The sequence below is a fragment of the Rhinoderma darwinii genome, chromosome 3, assembly GCF_050947455.1.
Source record: "Rhinoderma darwinii isolate aRhiDar2 chromosome 3, aRhiDar2.hap1, whole genome shotgun sequence".
In the NCBI taxonomy this organism is placed as follows: domain Eukaryota; kingdom Metazoa; phylum Chordata; class Amphibia; order Anura; family Rhinodermatidae; genus Rhinoderma; species Rhinoderma darwinii.
In genome coordinates, this window is record NC_134689.1 from 387,804,585 (window position 1) to 387,824,403 (window position 19,819).

General features: G+C 45.5%; 1 protein-coding gene across 3 annotated transcripts; it reads left to right on the forward strand.

Annotated features, from left to right (window-relative positions):
* The first annotated feature begins 7 nt into the window (after positions 1 to 7).
* Positions 8 to 18,705, forward strand: KCTD9 (potassium channel tetramerization domain containing 9). Of its 3 annotated transcripts, XM_075858933.1 has the most exons (12): positions 8 to 343; positions 1,734 to 1,858; positions 3,372 to 3,415; positions 5,045 to 5,141; positions 5,241 to 5,299; positions 7,304 to 7,432; positions 7,521 to 7,588; positions 8,698 to 8,793; positions 10,447 to 10,596; positions 14,121 to 14,226; positions 17,555 to 17,688; positions 17,782 to 18,705. In XM_075858933.1, exons 1-12 carry the CDS (start codon positions 296 to 298, stop codon positions 17,896 to 17,898), a joined length of 1,173 nt encoding a protein of 390 aa, XP_075715048.1. In that variant the 5' UTR covers positions 8 to 295; the 3' UTR covers positions 17,899 to 18,705. The 3 variants fall into 3 exon arrangements, with proteins under 3 accessions (XP_075715048.1, XP_075715049.1, XP_075715050.1); XM_075858935.1 differs by lacking the exons at positions 8 to 343; positions 1,734 to 1,858 and adding an exon at positions 3,507 to 3,733; XM_075858934.1 differs by lacking the exons at positions 8 to 343; positions 3,372 to 3,415 and having other exon boundaries at positions 1,772 to 1,858.
* Positions 18,706 to 19,819: the final 1,114 nt, after the last annotated feature.

Genomic DNA, 19,819 nt, shown 5'->3' on the forward strand with positions numbered 1-19,819 from the left:
AAAAGTATTCAATGCTGTCTTGCCCACAACCAAAATGGCGTCACAGGTTTCGAGCCACGAAGGCAAGAATGTAGAAAAACAAACAGCAGGTGGCGTGCCATGTATTACAATGAAAAGTTACTAGCGACGCCCACCATTGGATGTTCGCCAACTCCGCCCAGGTCGGGTATGATTGGCTCCTGGGTCCTCTCAGCGTGATGGTGATTGGCTGTTGGTTCTCGCTGTCACGTTGTTCTGCTCCAGTCTTCCGGGTTAGCTGGGGAGGCTGTCTGGAGTTGAAAGGGAGGACCGGAGTATGAAGAGGGTCACCCTGTTCGTGAAGGGGAATGCCCGGCATGGGAAGGTGAGCGTCCTCCAGTAATAAGCAGAGTGTGGGGGACGAGGGATCCACGTGACAGAGGAGATCGCCATAACCCCTTAAAGGACATGTCCATTCACACTTCATATTGACTACTATAGGACAGCAAATATTCACAACTTATATGATCCAGGCATTTTAAAAACGGACTATGCTAAATTCTTTTATTTTAGTCTGCGGTTTTCTCCCATCATGCCTCAGTCTGGTTCACTGGTTCCAAATGCTCCTTTTCTTGGGAAGTGCTTTTTCCTGTGCTCGTTGTCGCCCCTGTTGAGTAAAGTGTGGGGGAAGGGAAATGACAACTGCGCTAAGTACTGTCCGGCCTCTGAGAGGCAGCGACCACTTCTCAAGCCCTAATGACTATTGTCCTAACAAAGTTGTTGTCCCTGCCAGCGTTGACTGAGACTACTGCCCCCTATGGGCCTGGATCGTTTCATAATAAGGGGTTATACAGACTTGCCAGAAACCAGCTGATCTTCTCCGGTGCGGCAGGTTAAACCCCCACTTTAAAGGGGTTGTCCATTTTCACACAACCTATTAGGGGAAACTAGTTTATAGCGCTGGAGAGCGGTTGCAAAGACGGTCTCAATCTCTCGCTCTGGTGGACCTGTCCTTCATTACACAGACAGTCCATTGATATGAATTGGCACTGTGTAATACTTTATTTAGCCTGTGGTGGCGCTGCAGAGAAATTGAATCCAGATTATGGTTGATTGCAGAGGGACCCTGTGTGCTCCGCTTATTGTCAAGGGACCCTTCTAACAAATAGGGACTGTCCAAAGCGGAGAACCTCTTTAAGGCTCTGTACACGCCGACGTATGTCGCTGCGTGGCATGCATTGGGGCTCTGTTCCGGTATACACCAGAAGATTCCCCCCCCCCCCCGTAAGCGCCATACGTAACGCCCGGTGTGGACAGAGCGATACAGCTGATACTGCCAGGGGAAACTACAGTCATCTGCAACTTTCCCCTAGAAAACGTGGCATTATGTTACCCATTCTAATGCATGGGCAACCATTTATTGTAGTGTCCTCCAGGGTGACCCTGTGCACTAGACAATAACCAGGGAGGGGGTCTTGTGTGGGCGACCCCTATGATGGCCGTATTCTGTTATCGATCACATGTAAAGGGGACAACCTCCTTAATACGCAGCATTGCAGGAGCACCGCTAGAAATCAGTGGAGGTCTCTGCTGTATGTGGTATCACCCTGAATTTTTGTTTAGGCCACTGTCGTCTAAAAATTGCCTGCCCCTTTAAGAAGCGATTCTTCCCCAGTGAAGTTGTGTAGATTGTAAGTTCTTTCTCTCACATTGTTTAGGTCCCTGTGTTCTCCACCAGGGCGGCGGCAGTGATGTTTTTCATCTCTCTATTGCAGGTGGTTGCGCTGTACGGATCTACAATCTCCGATGTTCTCTCTCTCGCCAGCTCGAAGCTAGGAATCCGCGCAGCCGGCATCTACAACGATAAAGGCGGACTGATCGATGATATCGCCCTGATCAGGTAATGCAGCGTCTGAACTGCGTTCTGCTGACTGGTTGAGGGTCTCGGGGTCAAACCCCCACGATCATACATTGATGGCCTGACCTAACCAGAATCCTGAAAAACCTCTTAATTGACTATCATTATGCCTACGACTAACCGATCCCCTGTTTCTCAGCTGCGGGGGGAGAGGAGTAGTGGTCCCAACATTGGAAAACTTATTTTTTTCTATTTTCTTATAAATGAAAGCTCTAGGAGGACCGGTTACCTCTCCTGACACGTCTGTTTTAGTAAATACTTGTTTTCCCCATGATATAACAATTCTGAAGCATCTTTTCTTAGACATTTGTGTTGTTCCTCTGCTGTTCCTCCTAATACTTAAATTGACCAGCTGGTTTTTACCATTTCTTTTGCCAAAGGGGTGTGTCCCGACACTGTCCAATCAGTATTGCACACAACCAATTGACAATAGAAATGGGGACACCCAGTTGTCAATTTATTCATATATTTCCAGGATGAATAACAGAGGAACGGCACAACAGCGTTTTAAGAAAGAATGCTCGAATTGTTATCTCATTGGTAATACAAGTATTTTATAACAACAGACATGTCAGGAGAGCTGTCGGGTCCTCTTTAACCCCTTCCTTCCGCGGGCATTTTATTTATTTTTTATGGGTTTTTTTTTTCTCCTTGCCAGAACTTTTTTTTATTCTGTTGTTGGATCGTTGTGAGGCTTATTTTTAATTTTTATTTTTTTTGTGGAGGGAGCGGTGCTTTTTATTAATATTTTTAGGTGCATACTACTTTTTAATCACCTTTTTATTCAATTTTTTTGGGGAATGGAGATGACAGAAAAATCAACAATTCTGTTTCATTATTTCTTTTTTTACGCCGTAGTATAAATAATATTGTAATAGTTCCGGTCGCGGCGGTGCCAATGGACAGAAGGAGCTCGCTGCCCCCTCTTTCTAATGGTTTAGATGAAGCGGCATCTAAGTGGTTAAATGGCCAGGAGCAACATTGTCTCCGATCCGGGCCAATACAGTGAAGTGTCGGCCGTAACAAAGCTCCCGCTGAGTATGGAGTGGTCTCAACCTGTGAGCCCGCTCCATACACCCCCTTGCCGGCCATGACGTACAGTTACATCAAGGGGTTAAAGGGTTCCCCATCGGAGACAATTATGGAGACCGCGGACTGAATGGGGAGGTGACTCGGCTTACTCGGCTCTTCCTGTAACTCCCATAGACTTGTATGAAGTGAATGACGCAGCCCCTTCTCCCTTCACCCTGCGGCTGGATGTGGCCGTCTCACCTGACAGGTAATAGTACCTGAAGTGCGACCTCCGCCTGTCAGTCATTTATGGCCTCTGCTTTGGATATGGAAATAGTATTGGTAAGACAGAGCACTATAGGTCCATGGTTATATCCGCCACATTTACCGTAATAACCCGTACAGCCGCTTCGCACCTCCGTGATGAACCTTCAGTTTGCGGTTGCGTCTTTTAAGCTTCTCTTTGATCTTTTCTGTGTCCTAGAGACGATGACGTCTTGTTTGTGAGCGATGGCGAATCTTACGTAGGTGAGTAAAAGCATCGGATCCTCTGTATTCTCCACGTGGCTTTATAACGTTTCCGATTACTTGATGTCTTCCGTTTCCTTTGTGTATACAGGTATCTATTTAGCGCAGCTCTGGAGTCACGTAGCCACCGGCACCTCCGCGTAAAAAGTCAACTTGGCTCCTGGGGTGACCAGTCTGGCTTCTAAAGTCTACAGTGGTTTTCCATGTCGGGTGATTTCTGTGAGAGTCCTCCTTACTCCGCCCATACAGGTTGATTGACAGCTGACCTTGTATCCGTGTGTGTACAGAGAGGCCTGTCAATCAGCCAGTGTGGGCGGGGTAAGGAGGACTCTCACAGTCTCTCATACGAGTCCAGTTAGGATTTACCCGGGGCAGTAATCTGATCTCCAATTCAGCCATAAATGTCATCTAGATGGGGGTCCCGTCTCTCTGCAACTTCACGAAAGCCGGAGTCCGCTGACCCGTTTCCCCGTTTTAGTACAAGCCAGGAAGGAGGAGAGAGCTGGCCATTCAACCTCCATGTTTCTCTATGGGGAGAAAAGTTGCTATTGGTTTTTTTTAAGCCAAGCACAACCGGCTCATCCCCTGCTTCTCCTCCCCCATCTATGAGGGAGTTATGTTTTTTTTTAAAGGGGGATAAATGTTAGTTTGGTGGGGTTCCAAAAGCTGGGACCACCACAAATTGCTAAAACAGGGTTTTCTCCAACCGCAGGACCTCGGCTAGGAGGAGTTTGAAAATCTATGGCTCTGATGGAAATAGACTATCGATGGGGGTTCCAGCGGGCGCTCCCCTTTAAGAAAGTTTTTTGTTTAGTTTATCAGTCTTACTCCATTCTACCTAGAGCTGTAACAGTATTTATGTGACACGAGTGGATTTTGTGTTTTTCCTGTTTTTGTTAGGCCTTGTTCACACGGCGCTCAAAAAATCCCCAAAACACTTGTAAACGTGTCAAACACTGGCGTTTTTGTAAAGCGCTTTTTAAAATACAGGCGTTATTGATGCATTTTTTTCACTTTTTTTGTTGCGTATTTAGGACTCCCATTGACTATGGGAATTGGGCGCGTGTTTTGCGCCTTTTACGCACCAAAGAATTGAAGCTTCTCTTTTTACACGAAGGGTTTTTTTAAAACCGCGTCGGATTAAAAAATAATGCGCTTTCCCATTGATGTCAATGGGAAGCTTAAATCATGCCATTTTGACGCGTTTTTCGGCATGTAAAATGCGCCGAATACACTCTGTGTGGTCAGGGCCCTTTGTCAGGTTTAACTACAGCAACCAATCAAAGCTCAGCTCTCATTTCCTAAGCTGCATTGTGATTGGTTGCTATGGGCAAAGGCATATTCACAGGACCCCCAACTATCGGGTGAATAAAGACCCCGAACCCCGTTCCACCAGACGATTGGGTCTAACTAGATTGGTGGGCTATGGGGGCTGCGGAAAGAGCCTGCCACCTTCCTATTGACTCTATGGCTGAATACGGCTAACTAGCGTAGTGGATATGGGTCGGGACCCTTCTTTTGACACATGGGGGTCCCAGAGGTGGATATCCCGTAAAGTAGAATAAGTCTTACAGTTTTTTCGCTGCACGCTGAATATCAATTATCAATGCTTAATTGTTCTCTTCCCAGATGATCAGAACGATCCTATGATCACAGAGCCGCTAACAGGGGGGCAGACGGACTGGCTGACACTGAATGTTGGGGGGAGATATTTTACCACTACACGGTAGGAGTCCCGCATGGTAGAAGGGGCTAGTGACACTAGGATGGAGTCGCTTATAACGGTGAGGTCCTCTCTGTCTTACTCGTGTTTCTTCTTCTCCAGGTCGACACTTGTGAGTAAGGAGCCGGACAGCATGCTATCACACATGTTCAGTGACAGAGGTTGGTGGTGAATGAGTTGGAGGGGGGATCTTGATAACCCGATGTCCCTACAGCTGGGTTTTTTAATATGGCCGCCTTTTAGAGTCCGTATTACCAACGTAACACTAGTGATCCAAACTTAGATCATCATAGGGTCCAGCAGAACTGCGGGGGTCCACATGTTTTGAAGCTGTAATGCATCTGATTTCCAAAGCTGAGTGAGATACTGCATCCTAAAGGGTGGAAAAACGTATTTTGGGGTTGAAGGGTTGTCTCGACTAGACAGTCCTTTCCCCTGTTAGTCTATATGAATGTCATAGAGGTGGGTTCGCTCCCCGATTGATATCAGCTGGTTGACAGCGCTGCTTTCTTTTCACAAATGGTTTTATAGTTGGGTCAACCACTTTTAAAATGTATTTCTGGTACTTTAAAAATTGATGACCTATCCTTAGGTTAGGCTATTAATATTAGATCGGTGGGGGTCCGACTCCCAGCAACGCCACGGATCAGCTGAGTGAGGGGGCCGTGGTGCCGCCCGCATCCCCTCTATTATTTGAGGCACAGGTACAGTTGGTAGTGGCTGTTCCTGGTACTGCAGGGGACTAAGCTGCAATAGCAGGCACGGCCACTAGCAAATGAATGGCGCTGTGCTTGGTAAACAATGAAGGGTACGTGGTGCTTTAACCCTTTAACGACCCAGACCGTTTTAGTTTTTACGTTTTCATTTTTCACTCCCGACTTCAAGAGCCATAACGGTTTTTATTTTTCCATCAATAGAGCGGTGTGAGGGATTATTTTTTGCGGGAGGAGCTGCAGCTTCTATTGGCACCATTTAAAGTACTGGGAAACTGAAAAAAAAATATTTGTGGGGTGGAATTGGGGGAAAAAACTAAATTCCTCCTTTGCTTTTTGGGTTTTGTTTTTACGGCTTTCACAGTGCGGTAAAAACGTCAACTTTATTCTGCGTCTCAATAAGATTACAGTAATGCCGAATTTATAAAGTTTTTTTTTTATATTTTACTACTTTTACAAAGAAAAAACTATTTGTTAACAAAAAAAACTTGTCCTGTTTCACCACATTCTGAGAGCCATAACTTTTTTTTTTTTTTTTTCCGCCGACTGAGCAGTGTGAGGGCTTATTTTTTGCGGGAGGAGCTGCAGTTTTTATTGGTACTGTTTTTTGGTACATACGATTTTTTTTTTTTTATCACTTTTTATTTATTTTTTATTTTAGCGACCGCTAAGGTGACCAAAAAACAATTATTCTGGTGTTTTAATTTATTTGTTTTTTTACGCCGTTCACCATGCGAGTTAAATAATGGTATATTGTAATAGGTCGGACTTTTATGAATTATTTTTTTTTTTCTTTGTGCTTTTTTTTTTTTTTTTTTTTTTTTTTTTTACTTTTAAATGACAACCATCGGCGCCCCCCGATCGCGCTGCAGGGGGGCCGCCTCCCTCCTCCTCACGGTTTAAATGCTGCTGGCGCTATTGACCGCTGCAGTTAACTAGTTAAACGGCCAGGAACAGCACGATCGCTGTCCCTGGCCGTTAGAGCAGCGTATCCGCTGTAATACACAGCTGACCGCTGCGGTGTATGGAGCGGGCACAGCGCGTGAGCCCGCACCAAACTTGACATGTATTTTCGTCATAGGTCGTTAAGGGGTTAATTAAGGCTGAAATTGGTCGCTCATAAAGACAGCCTTGTCCGTATACCCTATTAGGGCAGATTCTCAGGACCCCCACTTTTTGTTGGTATCTTCCTCTGGCAGTGGCATACGTAAGGAATAGGCTCCCATTGTAAAAACAACATATTTTTACAGTATGCCTCTGAATAGAATGGCGCAGTTTACTACGCTATTTCATAAAGCGAAAAAAAAAGTAACGCGACTATTGTGATCACACTTCTGGATCGCCACACCCTTCCTCATGTTCCCGTATTTTGGCCGGCGTGCTTCCTGTGAAGTTCTGCAGAATAGGTCGGTGCTGTCGTAATTCGATGTCCTCTACTTATACTGTTTCCAGATGCCTGGGGTAATAAGCGGGACCACCGAGGAGCTTTTCTCATAGACCGTAGCCCTGAATACTTCGAGCCAATCCTCAACTATCTACGTCACGGACAACTCATTGTCAACGATGGAGTCAATCTGCTGGGTGAGCGTTCCTTGGCGAGTTCCTATTTACCTTGTTGAAAACCGTAAAGGTGGGGGTGGGACATGTAACGCTGCTTTTTTTATTGCAGGGGTCTTGGAAGAAGCCAAGTTCTTCGGTATAGATTCCCTGATAGAACATCTGGAGTTGGCGATAAAGGTGAGAATGGTAGATCCGTGTAATGTAGTCGTATCCCAAATATTTAACGGTGTTGGATGGGATTAGGAAAAAGGGTTTTCCCAGAAACAGCGTCACCCTTGTCCAAAGGTTGTGAATGGCGTTTAGCTGTAGTACTAGAAACCACCTATGGGCAAGTGTGGCGCTGTTTCTGGAGAAAAAAAAAAGCAGACTCCCTTTACTAAACTTTTGCCCTGTCATAATGACATGTCCGAAGTTTTGATGAGTGGGGGTCTGAGCACAGAGACCCTCACTGATTGTGAAAACGAAGCGGTAGAAGCGCTCGGGTGATGTGACGCTTGTTTTCGGGACGACTTTCCTCAGAGTCTATGAGCCTGTGCACCTTTTGCTCTTCCTCAAAATGCCGATCAGAAGCAGAGGCACATCGCTCACCCAAAGGCTCCAGCTGCTTTGTTTTAGCGATCGGTGGGGTTCTCAGTGTTCGGACCCCCACCCTTTAAAAAACATTTTACATGTCAGAAGTTTTAAACATTTAGTACCCTTTAACTTGACCTAGCAAATGTATGTTATCAAGAAGTAGGGGACATATGATAGGGATCGTCTCTGCAGGATCAGACTACCCAGGTTTTGTTTGTAGTCTGAAACCATGGCGACACACAGGTCTGCTAAGGAGCTGTATACACTATAATTTGAATCAAGATTATATGCACAGTTGCTTTTTATTTCATTATAGACACATTAGAGCAAAGAAAACTGATGCAAAGTTAGATATATCCTTTTATTTTAAACTGTTAACCCCTTACCGACATTTGATGTAACTGTATGTCGTAGCCGATAGGTGGGGTTTGGCGCGGCCTCACGGCTGGGTGTCGCCCATCTCTAAGGCCCAGGATTGGAGACGTTTATCCGCTTAAATGCGGTCCATAAAGAGCACGTCATCTGAGCACGTAGACAACTGGGGAAGGGCCGGTGGATATGCCAGAACTGTCTTGAGATGAGGATATCCCTTTAATCCCATAATAAAGCTGCTGCGGCCCATTTACACCGGCCTGTGTTCTCTGCTGACAGGAAAACTGTGGAGAATTGGACCCTACACTATATATTCATGATTTCTTTTTAATGTAATGTAGAATTCCCAGCCAGCGGAGGATCATTCCCCCATCTCCAGGAAAGAATTTATACGGTTTCTTCTTGCTACACCAACCAAATCCGAGCTTCGCTGTCAGGTGAGAAGGAAAAAACAAAACAAGTGCTTTAAAGAGGCTCTGTCCCCACATTATAAGTGCCCTGTCTCTTATATAAGAAGATCGGCGCTGTAATGTAGGTGACAGTAATGCTTTTTATTTCGAAAAACTATTTTTAGCTTTATGCTAATTAGTTTCTTAATGTCCAAGTGGGCGTGTTTTACTTTAGACCAAGTGGGCGTTGTACAGAGGAGTGTATGACGCTGACCAATCAGTGACCAATCCGAGTCATACACTCATCTCCATTCATTTACACTGCACTAGCGATATAGATATATCGTTATGTGCAGCCACATACACAAGCCCTAACATTACTACAGTGTCCTGATAATGAATATACATCACTACCAGCCTGGACGTCATGTGTACTCAGAATCCTGACACTTCTGAATCTTTTCTGTGAGATTCCAGCAAGGCAAGTGTAATCTCGTTTGAAATGACAGGTTACATCGTAATCTCGCGAGATTACGCTTGCCTTGCTGGAATCTCACAGAAAAGATTCAGAAGTGTCAGGATTCTGAGTACACATGACGTCCAGGCTGGTAGTGATGTATATTCATTATCAGGACACTGCAGTAATGTTAGTGTTTGTGTATGAGGCTGCACATAGTGATATAACTATATCGCTAGTGCAGTGTAAATGAATGGAGAGAAGTGCATGATGCTGATGGGTCACTGATTGGTCAGCGTCATACACTCCTCTGTACAACGCCCACTTGGTTTAAGGTAAAACACGCCCACTTGGGCATTAAGAAACTCATTAGCATAAAGCTAAAAATCGCTCATAAAGTGGTTTAAAATAGATCGTTTTATTAAATAAAAAGCATTACTGTCACCTACATTACAGCGCCGATCTTCTTATATAGGAGACAGGGCACTTATAATGTGGTGACAGAGCCTCTCTGATATTAGCGAGACACTAAACCTCTAGTCTATATTCTCTCCATTTGCTATACAATTTAATACTCTGTTGTACTCTGTTATCAGCCATCTATGGTTGGAGCGAGGATGACTAATGGTATTTCGTGGGATGATTGAAAGGCAGTCCAGTGCAGCCCCATGATCGCTGCTTCATTACATATCTGACAGACACTGCGTGTGACTGATATTAGCCGCTGTGGGGAGCCCATTTAATGCTTGAACGACCCGGTCTTTGTAGCAGCTCTCCGATAAGGGTTGTCTAAACCTGACCATGACTTTAACCCCTTCCTAACCTGCAACCAGATAGCACCTTGTGGTAAGCAAGTCATTCTCGAAAACTGTCTCAATGATGGCACAGGAGCTGTGCCCGCGCCATCACAAGTGGGAGCTGAGTGTGATCAGCAGCTGATATCCAGATGGAAACCGAGAACTCCTATCCCAGCTGTTTAACCCCTTAGATGGCTTGGTTAATATGGTACCTAGGGGTGTAAAGAGAGGCTGGGGCTCTAATTGTTACCTCATCAATGCCATCTAGATGGCCGATGGGTTGTTATGGCAGCCAGGGGGCCTAACAAAAACCTGTGTGCGCCATTATGGGGTTAAAATTTGAAACTGAAATCTTAATCTGCCTTTCTTTTATAATAATGTGACATCGATGCCAGGACTGCCCGCCTATGAGTTTGCTTCTTACTATTTTGTTTGATAATCCTGCAGGGTCTGAATTTTAGCGGAACCGACCTCTCCCGTCTGGACCTGCGATATATTAACTTCAAGATGGCGAATCTGAGCGGCTGCAACCTGACTCAAGCCAATCTCTGCGGAGCCTGCCTGGAGCGGTCAGACCTGTCTGGGTCTGTATTGGATGTAAGATAAGTGTATTATGTAGTGGGTGGTATGAGACGAGGCAGACCTGGTGGTAATCTGTGTAGTGAGAGTGGTATAACACGAGGGAGACCTGGTGGTAATCTGTGTAGTGAGAGTGGTATAACACGAGGGAGACGTGGTGGTAATCTGTGTAGTGAGAGTGGTATAACACGAGGCAGACCTGGTGGTAATCTGTGTAGTGAGAGTGGTATAACACGAGGCAGACCTGATGGTAATCTCTGTAGTGAGAGTGGTATAACACGAGGCAGACGTGGTGGTGATCTGTGTAGTGAGAGTGGTATAACACGAGGCAGACGTGGTGGTAATCTGTGTAGTGAGAGTGGTATAACACGAGGCAGACGTGGTGGTAATCTGTGTAGTGAGAGTGGTATAACACGAGGGAGACCTGGTGGTGATCTGTGTAGTGAGAGTGGTATAACACGAGGCAGACGTGGTGGTAATCTGTGTAGTGAGAGTGGTATAACACGAGGCAGACGTGGTGGTAATCTGTGTAGTGAGAGTGGTATAACACGAGGGAGACGTGGTGGTGATCTGTGTAGTGAGAGTGGTATAACACGAGGCAGACCTGGTGGTAATCTGTGTAGTGAGAGTGGTATAACACGAGGCAGACGTGGTGGTGATCTGTGTAGTGAGAGTGGTATAACACGAGGCAGACCTGGTGGTAATCTGTGTAGTGAGAGTGGTATAACACGAGGCAGACGTGGTGGTAATCTGTGTAGTGAGAGTGGTATAACACGAGGCAGACGTGGTGGTAATCTGTGTAGTGAGAGTGGTATAACACGAGGCAGACCTGGTGGTAATCTCTGTAGTGAGAGTGGTATAACACGAGGCAGACCTGGTGGTGATCTGTGTAGTGAGAGTGGTATAACACGAGGCAGACGTGGTGGTAATCTGTGTAGTGAGAGTGGTATAACACGAGGCAGACGTGGTGGTGATCTGTGTAGTGAGACTGGTATAACACGAGGCAGACGTGGTGGTGATCTGTGTAGTGAGAGTGGTATAACACGAGGCAGACGTGGTGGTGATCTGTGTAGTGAGAGTGGTATAACACGAGGCAGACATGGTGGTAATCTCTGTAGTGAGAGTGGTATAACACGAGGCAGACCTGGTGGTGATCTGTGTAGTGAGAGTGGTATAACACGAGGGAGACGTGGTGGTGATCTGTGTAGTGAGAGTGGTATAACACGAGGCAGACGTGGTGGTGATCTGTGTAGTGAGAGTGGTATAACACGAGGGAGACGTGGTGGTAATCTGTGTAGTGAGAGTGGTATAACACGAGGGAGACGTGGTGGTAATCTGTGTAGTGAGAGTGGTATAACACGAGGCAGACATGGTGGTAATCTGTGTAGTGAGAGTGGTATAACACGAGGCAGACCTGGTGGTGATCTGTGTAGTGAGAGTGGTATAACACGAGGGAGACGTGGTGGTAATCTGTGTAGTGAGAGTGGTATAACACGAGGCAGACATGGTGGTAATCTGTGTAGTGAGCGTGGTATAACACGAGGGAGACGTGGTGGTAATCTGTGTAGTGAGAGTGGTATAACACGAGGCAGACCTGGTGGTGATCTGTGTAGTGAGAGTGGTATAACACGAGGCAGACATGGTGGTAATCTGTGTAGTGAGAGTGGTATAACACGAGGCAGACATGGTGGTAATCTGTGTAGTGAGAGTGGTATAACACGAGGGAGACGTGGTGGTAATCTGTGTAGTGAGAGTGGTATAACACGAGGCAGACCTGGTGGTAATCTGTGTAGTGAGAGTGGTATAACACGAGGCAGACGTGGTGGTAATCTGTGTAGTGAGAGTGGTATAACACGAGGGAGACCTGGGGGTAATCTGTGTAGTGAGAGTGGTATAACACGAGGCAGACCTGGTGGTGATCTGTGTAGTGAGTGGTATGAGACGAGGCAGACGTGGTGGTAATCTGTGTAGTGAGAGTGGTATAACACGAGGCAGACATGGTGGTAATCTCTGTAGTGAGAGTGGTATAACACGAGGCAGATGTGGTGGTGATCTGTGTAGTGAGAGTGGTATAACACGAGGCAGACGTGGTGGTAATCTGTGTAGTGAGAGTGGTATAACACGAGGCAGACGTGGTGGTGATCTGTGTAGTGAGAGTGGTATAACACGAGGCAGACATGGTGGTAATCTGTGTAGTGAGAGTGGTATAACACGAGGGAGACCTGGGGGTAATCTGTGTAGTGAGAGTGGTATAACACGAGGCAGACCTGGTGGTGATCTGTGTAGTGAGTGGTATAACACGAGGGAGACGTGGTGGTAATCTGTGTAGTGAGAGTGGTATAACACGAGGCAGACATGGTGGTAATCTGTGTAGTGAGAGTGGTATAACACGAGGCAGACCTGGTGGTGATCTGTGTAGTGAGTGGTATGAGACGAGGCAGACGTGTTGGTAATCTGTGTAGTGAGAGTGGTATAACACGAGGCAGACATGGTGGTAATCTCTGTAGTGAGAGTGGTATAACACGAGGCAGATGTGGTGGTGATCTGTGTAGTGAGAGTGGTATAACACGAGGCAGACGTGGTGGTGATCTGTGTAGTGAGAGTGGTATAACACGAGGCAGACGTGGTGGTAATCTGTGTAGTGAGAGTGGTATAACACGAGGCAGACGTGGTGGTGATCTGTGTAGTGAGAGTGGTATAACACGAGGCAGACATGGTGGTAATCTGTGTAGTGAGAGTGGTATAACACGAGGCAGACATGGTGGTAATCTGTGTAGTGAGCGTGGTATAACACGAGGGAGACGTGGTGGTAATCTGTGTAGTGAGAGTGGTATAACACGAGGCAGACGTGGTGGTAATCTGTGTAGTGAGAGTGGTATAACACGAGGCAGACGTGGTGGTAATCTCTGTAGTGAGAGTGGTATAACACGAGGCAGATGTGGTGGTAATCTGTGTAGTGAGAGTGGTATAACACGAGGGAGACCTGGTGGTAATCTGTGTAGTGAGAGTGGTATAACACGAGGCAGACCTGGTGGTAATCTGTGTAGTGAGAGTGGTATAACACGAGGCAGACGTGGTGGTAATCTGTGTAGTGAGAGTGGTATAACACGAGGCAGACCTGGTGGTAATCTCTGTAGTGAGAGTGGTATAACACGAGGCAGACCTGGTGGTAATCTCTGTAGTGAGAGTGGTATAACACGAGGCAGACATGGTGGTAATCTGTGTAGTGAGAGTGGTATAACACGAGGCAGACCTGGTGGTAATCTGTGTAGTGAGACTGGTATAACACGAGGCAGATGTGGTGGTAATCTGTGTAGTGAGAGTGGTATAACACGAGGCAGACGTGGTGGTGATCTGTGTAGTGAGAGTGGTATAACACGAGGCAGACATGGTGGTAATCTGTGTAGTGAGAGTGGTATAACACGAGGCAGACCTGGTGGTAATCTCTGTAGTGACGGGGGCCGGTAATCTGTGTAGTGATCGGCCGGCTGAGGGTCTTGTACTCCTTTACTGTGGTTATTAATGACCGTTTTCCTGTCTAGGGAGCGAATCTCCAGGGTGTGAAGATGCTCTGCTCCAACGCAGAAGGCGCCTCACTGAAAGGCTGCAACTTTGAAGACCCCTCCGGCCTAAAAGCAAATTTGGAAGGTTAGAAACCAAGAAAATATATTTAAAGGGCCCTAAGCCTAAAAAAAACTCTGATTACTTTATGCTTCTTCTTTGCACTAATAATGATGGTAATAATTGTGTTCTAGTACGACTGTATGGATTACAGGGACCGTGCCTGATATAATATAGGACTGAATTATAGAACGACTGTATGGATTACAGGGACCGTGCCTGATATAATATAGGACTGAATTATAGAACGACTGTATGGATTACAGGGACCGTGCCTGATATAATATAGGACTGAATTATAGAACGACTGTATGGATTACAGGGACCGTGCCTGATATAATATAGGACTGAATTATAGAACGACTGTATGGATTACAGGGACCTTGGCAGGATATAATATAGGACTGAATTATAGAACGACTGTATGGATTACAGGGACCGTGCCTGATATAATATAGGACTGAATTATAGAACGACTGTATGGATTACAGGGAACTTGGCAGGATATAATATAGGACTGAATTATAGAACGACTGTATGGATTACAGGGACCGTGCCTGATATAATATAGGACTGAATTATAGAACGACTGTATGGATTACAGGGAACTTGGCAGGATATAATATAGGACTGAATTATAGAACGACTGTATGGATTACAGGGACCGTGGCTGATCTAATATAGGACTGAATTATAGAACGGCTGTATGGATTACAGGGACCGTGGCTGATCTAATATAGGACTGAATTATAGAACGACTGTATGGATTACAGGGACCTTGCCTGATATAATATAGGACTGAATTATAGAACGGCTGTATGGATTACAGGGACCTTGGCAGGATATAATATAGGACTGAATTATAGAACGACTGTATGGATTACAGGGACCTTGGCAGGATATAATATAGAACGACTGTATGGATTACAGGGACCTTGGCAGGATATAATATAGGACTGAATTATAGAACGGCTGTATGGATTACAGGGACCTTGGCAGGATATAATATAGGACTGAATTATAGAACGACTGTATGGATTACAGGGACCGTGCCTGATATAATATAGGACTGAATTATCTGCAATTGTCTAATATACTTCAGTTTTCAATAGTCCACAAGCTGTTTTATGTAGACTGTACATTACCCATGATCATTCTTTTCTGCTGGCCATGCGCTTACTTAGTGGACTTCTGCCTTTACATAGCAGTTTTCACAGGCAGAACTGCAGTGTAAAGCATGGGGAAGCTAAAGAGCATTAGCCTGTGTTGTGAAATGGGCGGTGGATTTCAGACTCCCAATAGACAATGCAGCTAAGCACTGATCATAGCTGTCCTCTAATGGAGCTGGGCTGAAAAAACAAATATCCGGTAAGTATCACAGGAAGGTTGTGGATTTCAGAACGTCTTTAGGTTTACAAATAATCTGTTTTAACACCTGAACACAGAATCGCGTATGTGATGGTGAGCCCGGCTGTCAGTAACAGCTGCAACGACTGGGATTAGAGAAACCTCCAATCTCTGACATTTTACCACATAAAAACTGCGGTCAATAGCGCCCTCTGTCACCCATCTTGGCCTGCGAACGCAATCCCTGGCCGCTGACAGGTTGCCATGGCAGCCGGGGGCCTAACAAGGGCCATGCTAGGAGTGTGGCCTAAAAGACTGCCTATCAGTTTTACAGTGACTGGCAGTAATGCTTTGGTATACTGAGTATACCAAAGCATTGTCCAAGCGATCAGTAGATCACTCTGAAGCCCCCTAGTGGGAATAAATAAATAATTAAAAACAGTTAAAGTATACCGTAAAAATAAAATAAAACCACTTTTTTTCCATAAAAAGTAGTTTTTATTTAGCTTATCTATTAAAAATGCTGGTGACAGGTTCCCTTTAAATGCTATGGACACGTTTTTGAGGATTTTTTTTTAAATTTTTTAAATAAATAGATTAGTCAGTGTGTTTACGATGACTTTATCAGTCTTTGTTAGAAATTCCTTGTACGGATTCAGTGTAAAGGGAACGATACATCTATTCTGTATAGAGAACAAAGCAGCTGTATCTCAAAAAGAAAATGGAATTTTTAATATAAACTAATTACAAAGTTACACTAAACACATACTTTTTTTTATAAATAAATAGATTAAAGCCCTCAAAGGTGCCCATGGTATTTTAAAGGGAACCCGTCACCATAATTTTACCTATTCTAACCAGTAATACCTGGTGGAAGTGGGTGAAACATCATGTTTGTCACCTATAATCTTTATAAACCTTTTTAGTATTCAGTTTTTTAGTGTTCCCGCACTGTATGCTAATGAGCATAAGTGTCATATCTTCGTTTGAAAAGAGTCCTATCTTCATTCCTCAAGTCTTTCCAAGTTGACCCCGCCTCCTTATTTTTGATTGACAGCTCCTCGTCTCTCCCAGCACACACACAATCCCGCGCTTGCACATCGATGTTCTGTTGTGTGCGCACAAAAAGACACCATAGCGGCGCAGTAACTAGATTTGGGGCCCGGACGAAGCAAGTAAGCGTGTCGGACCATACATGACGGGTGCATATGCCCGTCATCTCAGTCGCGATTTTGGAATTCGGGGCCAGTTGCGGGCAGCCATAACAAGAGGGACGTACGACACTGCTGGATTATTACCATATGCAAGCGCAAAATATCTGCAGACCGTTATTTACGGTCGGAGGAGCAGTTTATGAAAGGGGATAACGGCAATGGACATTTGACCGTATAGGCCAGCGAGGGGTGAGTCGAGTTCAATAGGTGACCGGTTCCCTTTAATGCTGGTCAGTAACAAAGTGATCTTTATTAGACCCCCCCCCCCCCGGCTGCCATGGATGTTGCAGGGCCCCCGGTGGGCCTCTTTGACAAACCTCTTCGATGCCACCGTTTCTATTGAACATCTAAGGGGGGTTAAACGTCAGGGATCGGTTTTATCTTCAATTCTGGCCATTCGAGCATGAGCTAGGGCTCCCACGGTGATCGCAAGGGCACGGCTTGTGTGCCCCTGCAATCATCCTGGTGTATGTGTACGTCATTTTGCGGGAAGGGATTAAAGGGGTTGCCCTTATAAGACACACAGGCATCATGGATGGGGGGTCCTCTGCCTGGGAGGGGCTTTTGCTCTGGTGGACCCCCCCCCGGGACAAAATCAGCTGTTTAATGGGGTCCTCCGATCTCGTATTAAAGGGGTTTCCTGTGATGTTTTTAACCAGTTGAAGCCTGCTCCAGCAATAGCCGAGTCTATTGGATTAGGGAGTTGCAGATTTGTAAGAGGAGTCTGTGCATCTAAAAAAAAATAGAGGAATACACTTTGAAACTAACATAATTCTCATTTTCGCTTCGCCCAGGTGCTAATCTAAAGGGTGTCGACATGGAGGGCAGTCAGATGACCGGCATAAACCTGCGAGTGGCAACCTTGAAAAATGCCAAATTGAAGAACTGTAACCTGCGCGGTGCCACCTTAGCAGGGACAGACCTGGAGGTAAGGAGGCAAAGGTCACGTGACCGAGACATGAGATGCTAACGGGGGGTAAAGGTTAGTCGGCGACATTTACTTATTGCTCTTTTTCACTAGAACTGTGACCTCTCCGGCTGTGACCTGCAGGAGGCCAATCTACGAGGATCCAATGTAAAAGGCGCAATATTTGAAGAGATGCTGACCCCACTACACATGTCACAGAGCGTCAGGTAGACCCTGGCCATCTCCTTCATGAGTGCTGGCCTCTTATTGCGGGTGTACTGGATACGCCCGGCTTACTGCACATACTGCTGGGGCAGATCTATTTAATCTCTGTACCGTAATCATTTACTCTCTGATCTTCTGTAAAATGTGCCTCTTGGGCCCATGGGCACACGTGTGGTGGAGCGTTACATACATGCAGCCCTGGCCTGCACCCGTCTCGCTGTATAAGTGATCCTGGACTGTTGAGGAACGTTCCAATCCTGACCGGGGAAGTGTATGGGGCCGCCAGCGCTGTCCTAATCTGTTACTGACAAGTTAGGGAGCCGAGGGGTTACATTTAACCCCCTATGGTTAGGTTCCCTGGTGAAAAATGTAAAGACTTTCTATTGGGTGTTAAGGGGTTAACTGCGGTATGGACTACGGTGGAGTTCGCCAAGTACAAATCTAAACTGCACGCAAAACCTAAATACTCTATGCATATACAATCCATATGGCGTAGCACAATAGTTATGGATAGGAAATGAGCGCATTATGTATGGAGGGTCGTGGTTGTAGGTCAATGAAGACCAAATCTAGGGGAGATGTACAGAAAGATGTGGAAGGGACTTCTACCAGCCATGTAGCACATCTGTGGGGGAGGGAAGTCCTATCGGAACTGTATCGCCTGCGGCCTAGCCGGCGTGGGGTTAACCAGTGCCTTAAGTGATCTGTCACAGCTGCTTCTGAAGCTCTTTCTCAGTTATGCAAAATTACGGTATAAAATGCTGAACTGTTACCCTTCACCCCTGTATATTCAATAAATATTTTTTTGATTGATTTCATGATATGTTTAATCTTCTTCCTCTCATATTTGTATGTCGTTTTTTTTTTTTTGTTTTTTTTTATTGGAAGGTGGATTTAGGCAAGCGATCGATTTTAAGTAAAGTTGGGGTACGTTGACACGTAATTGATGCAAATTTTCCATCCGGATTTGCGGACGGAAAATCCAGAGCTGAATACAGTAACGGCAAAGTGGATCAGATTCCAACAGATTTCAACCACGCTGCGGAAATTTTTTGCGTGGAAATTGACCTGTGCACCACTTCATATCAATTTTTGCTACGGAAAGTGCTCAGATTTGTTACAGATTTTCCAAATTGACACAAATTCACAGCAAATTTGCAAGTCCAGGAAAGCAAGCATTCTTTTAAATTTATTTTCAGTTTAAAATTAAAAACACAATACTCCCCTCCCTTGGCGCTCCTGTGGCAATGCATCCCTGGTTCCGTGCTGGTCTCTGTGCCATGTCAACACGTGAATGCTGCATCAGTCACCTGACGAAATGTCATCGCAGTAGGCAGGTGTACAGAGACGGGCAGGGGACCATGGATGCATTGCCAAAGGAGCGCCAAGGGAGAAGAGTAGAGTATTGTTTTCCGCAGCGGAACATTCGCAACAAAATCCGCAAAATTTCCCTGCAGATCCTGGGTTGGCTTTGCTGAAAGATCTTCCGCAGAAACAGCGCCACTCTTGTCAATAGGATGTGCCTGGTATTGCAGCTAAGCCCCATTCAATTAAATATACTGAGCTGAAATACCAGACACAGCCTATTTTTTTTTTTCATTCAGAATCGGGCTAACTGCAGTATCGCAGTAGATCTCCCAGACCTTCCTTGATAATGCTCGTTTGTCTCGGCGTATGTGTGGAAGTTACCTGATCATTGTTTTATCACTCGTGAATTAGATGCTTGTAGTTTTATATCCATTACAACAAAAATATTATTATAAAAAACTATCCTCGGGTCTCCATGCACTAATGTGTTGGTAAAATTGTGGCGGGGTAGTGCTAAACCACAGCAGCCAATCTACCCAAGCCGAGCTGCAGCAAACATCGTATAGTAGTGGGCATAGAAGCCGTCTGATCCTTTGGAGAGACAAGTGGTGGATTTCAG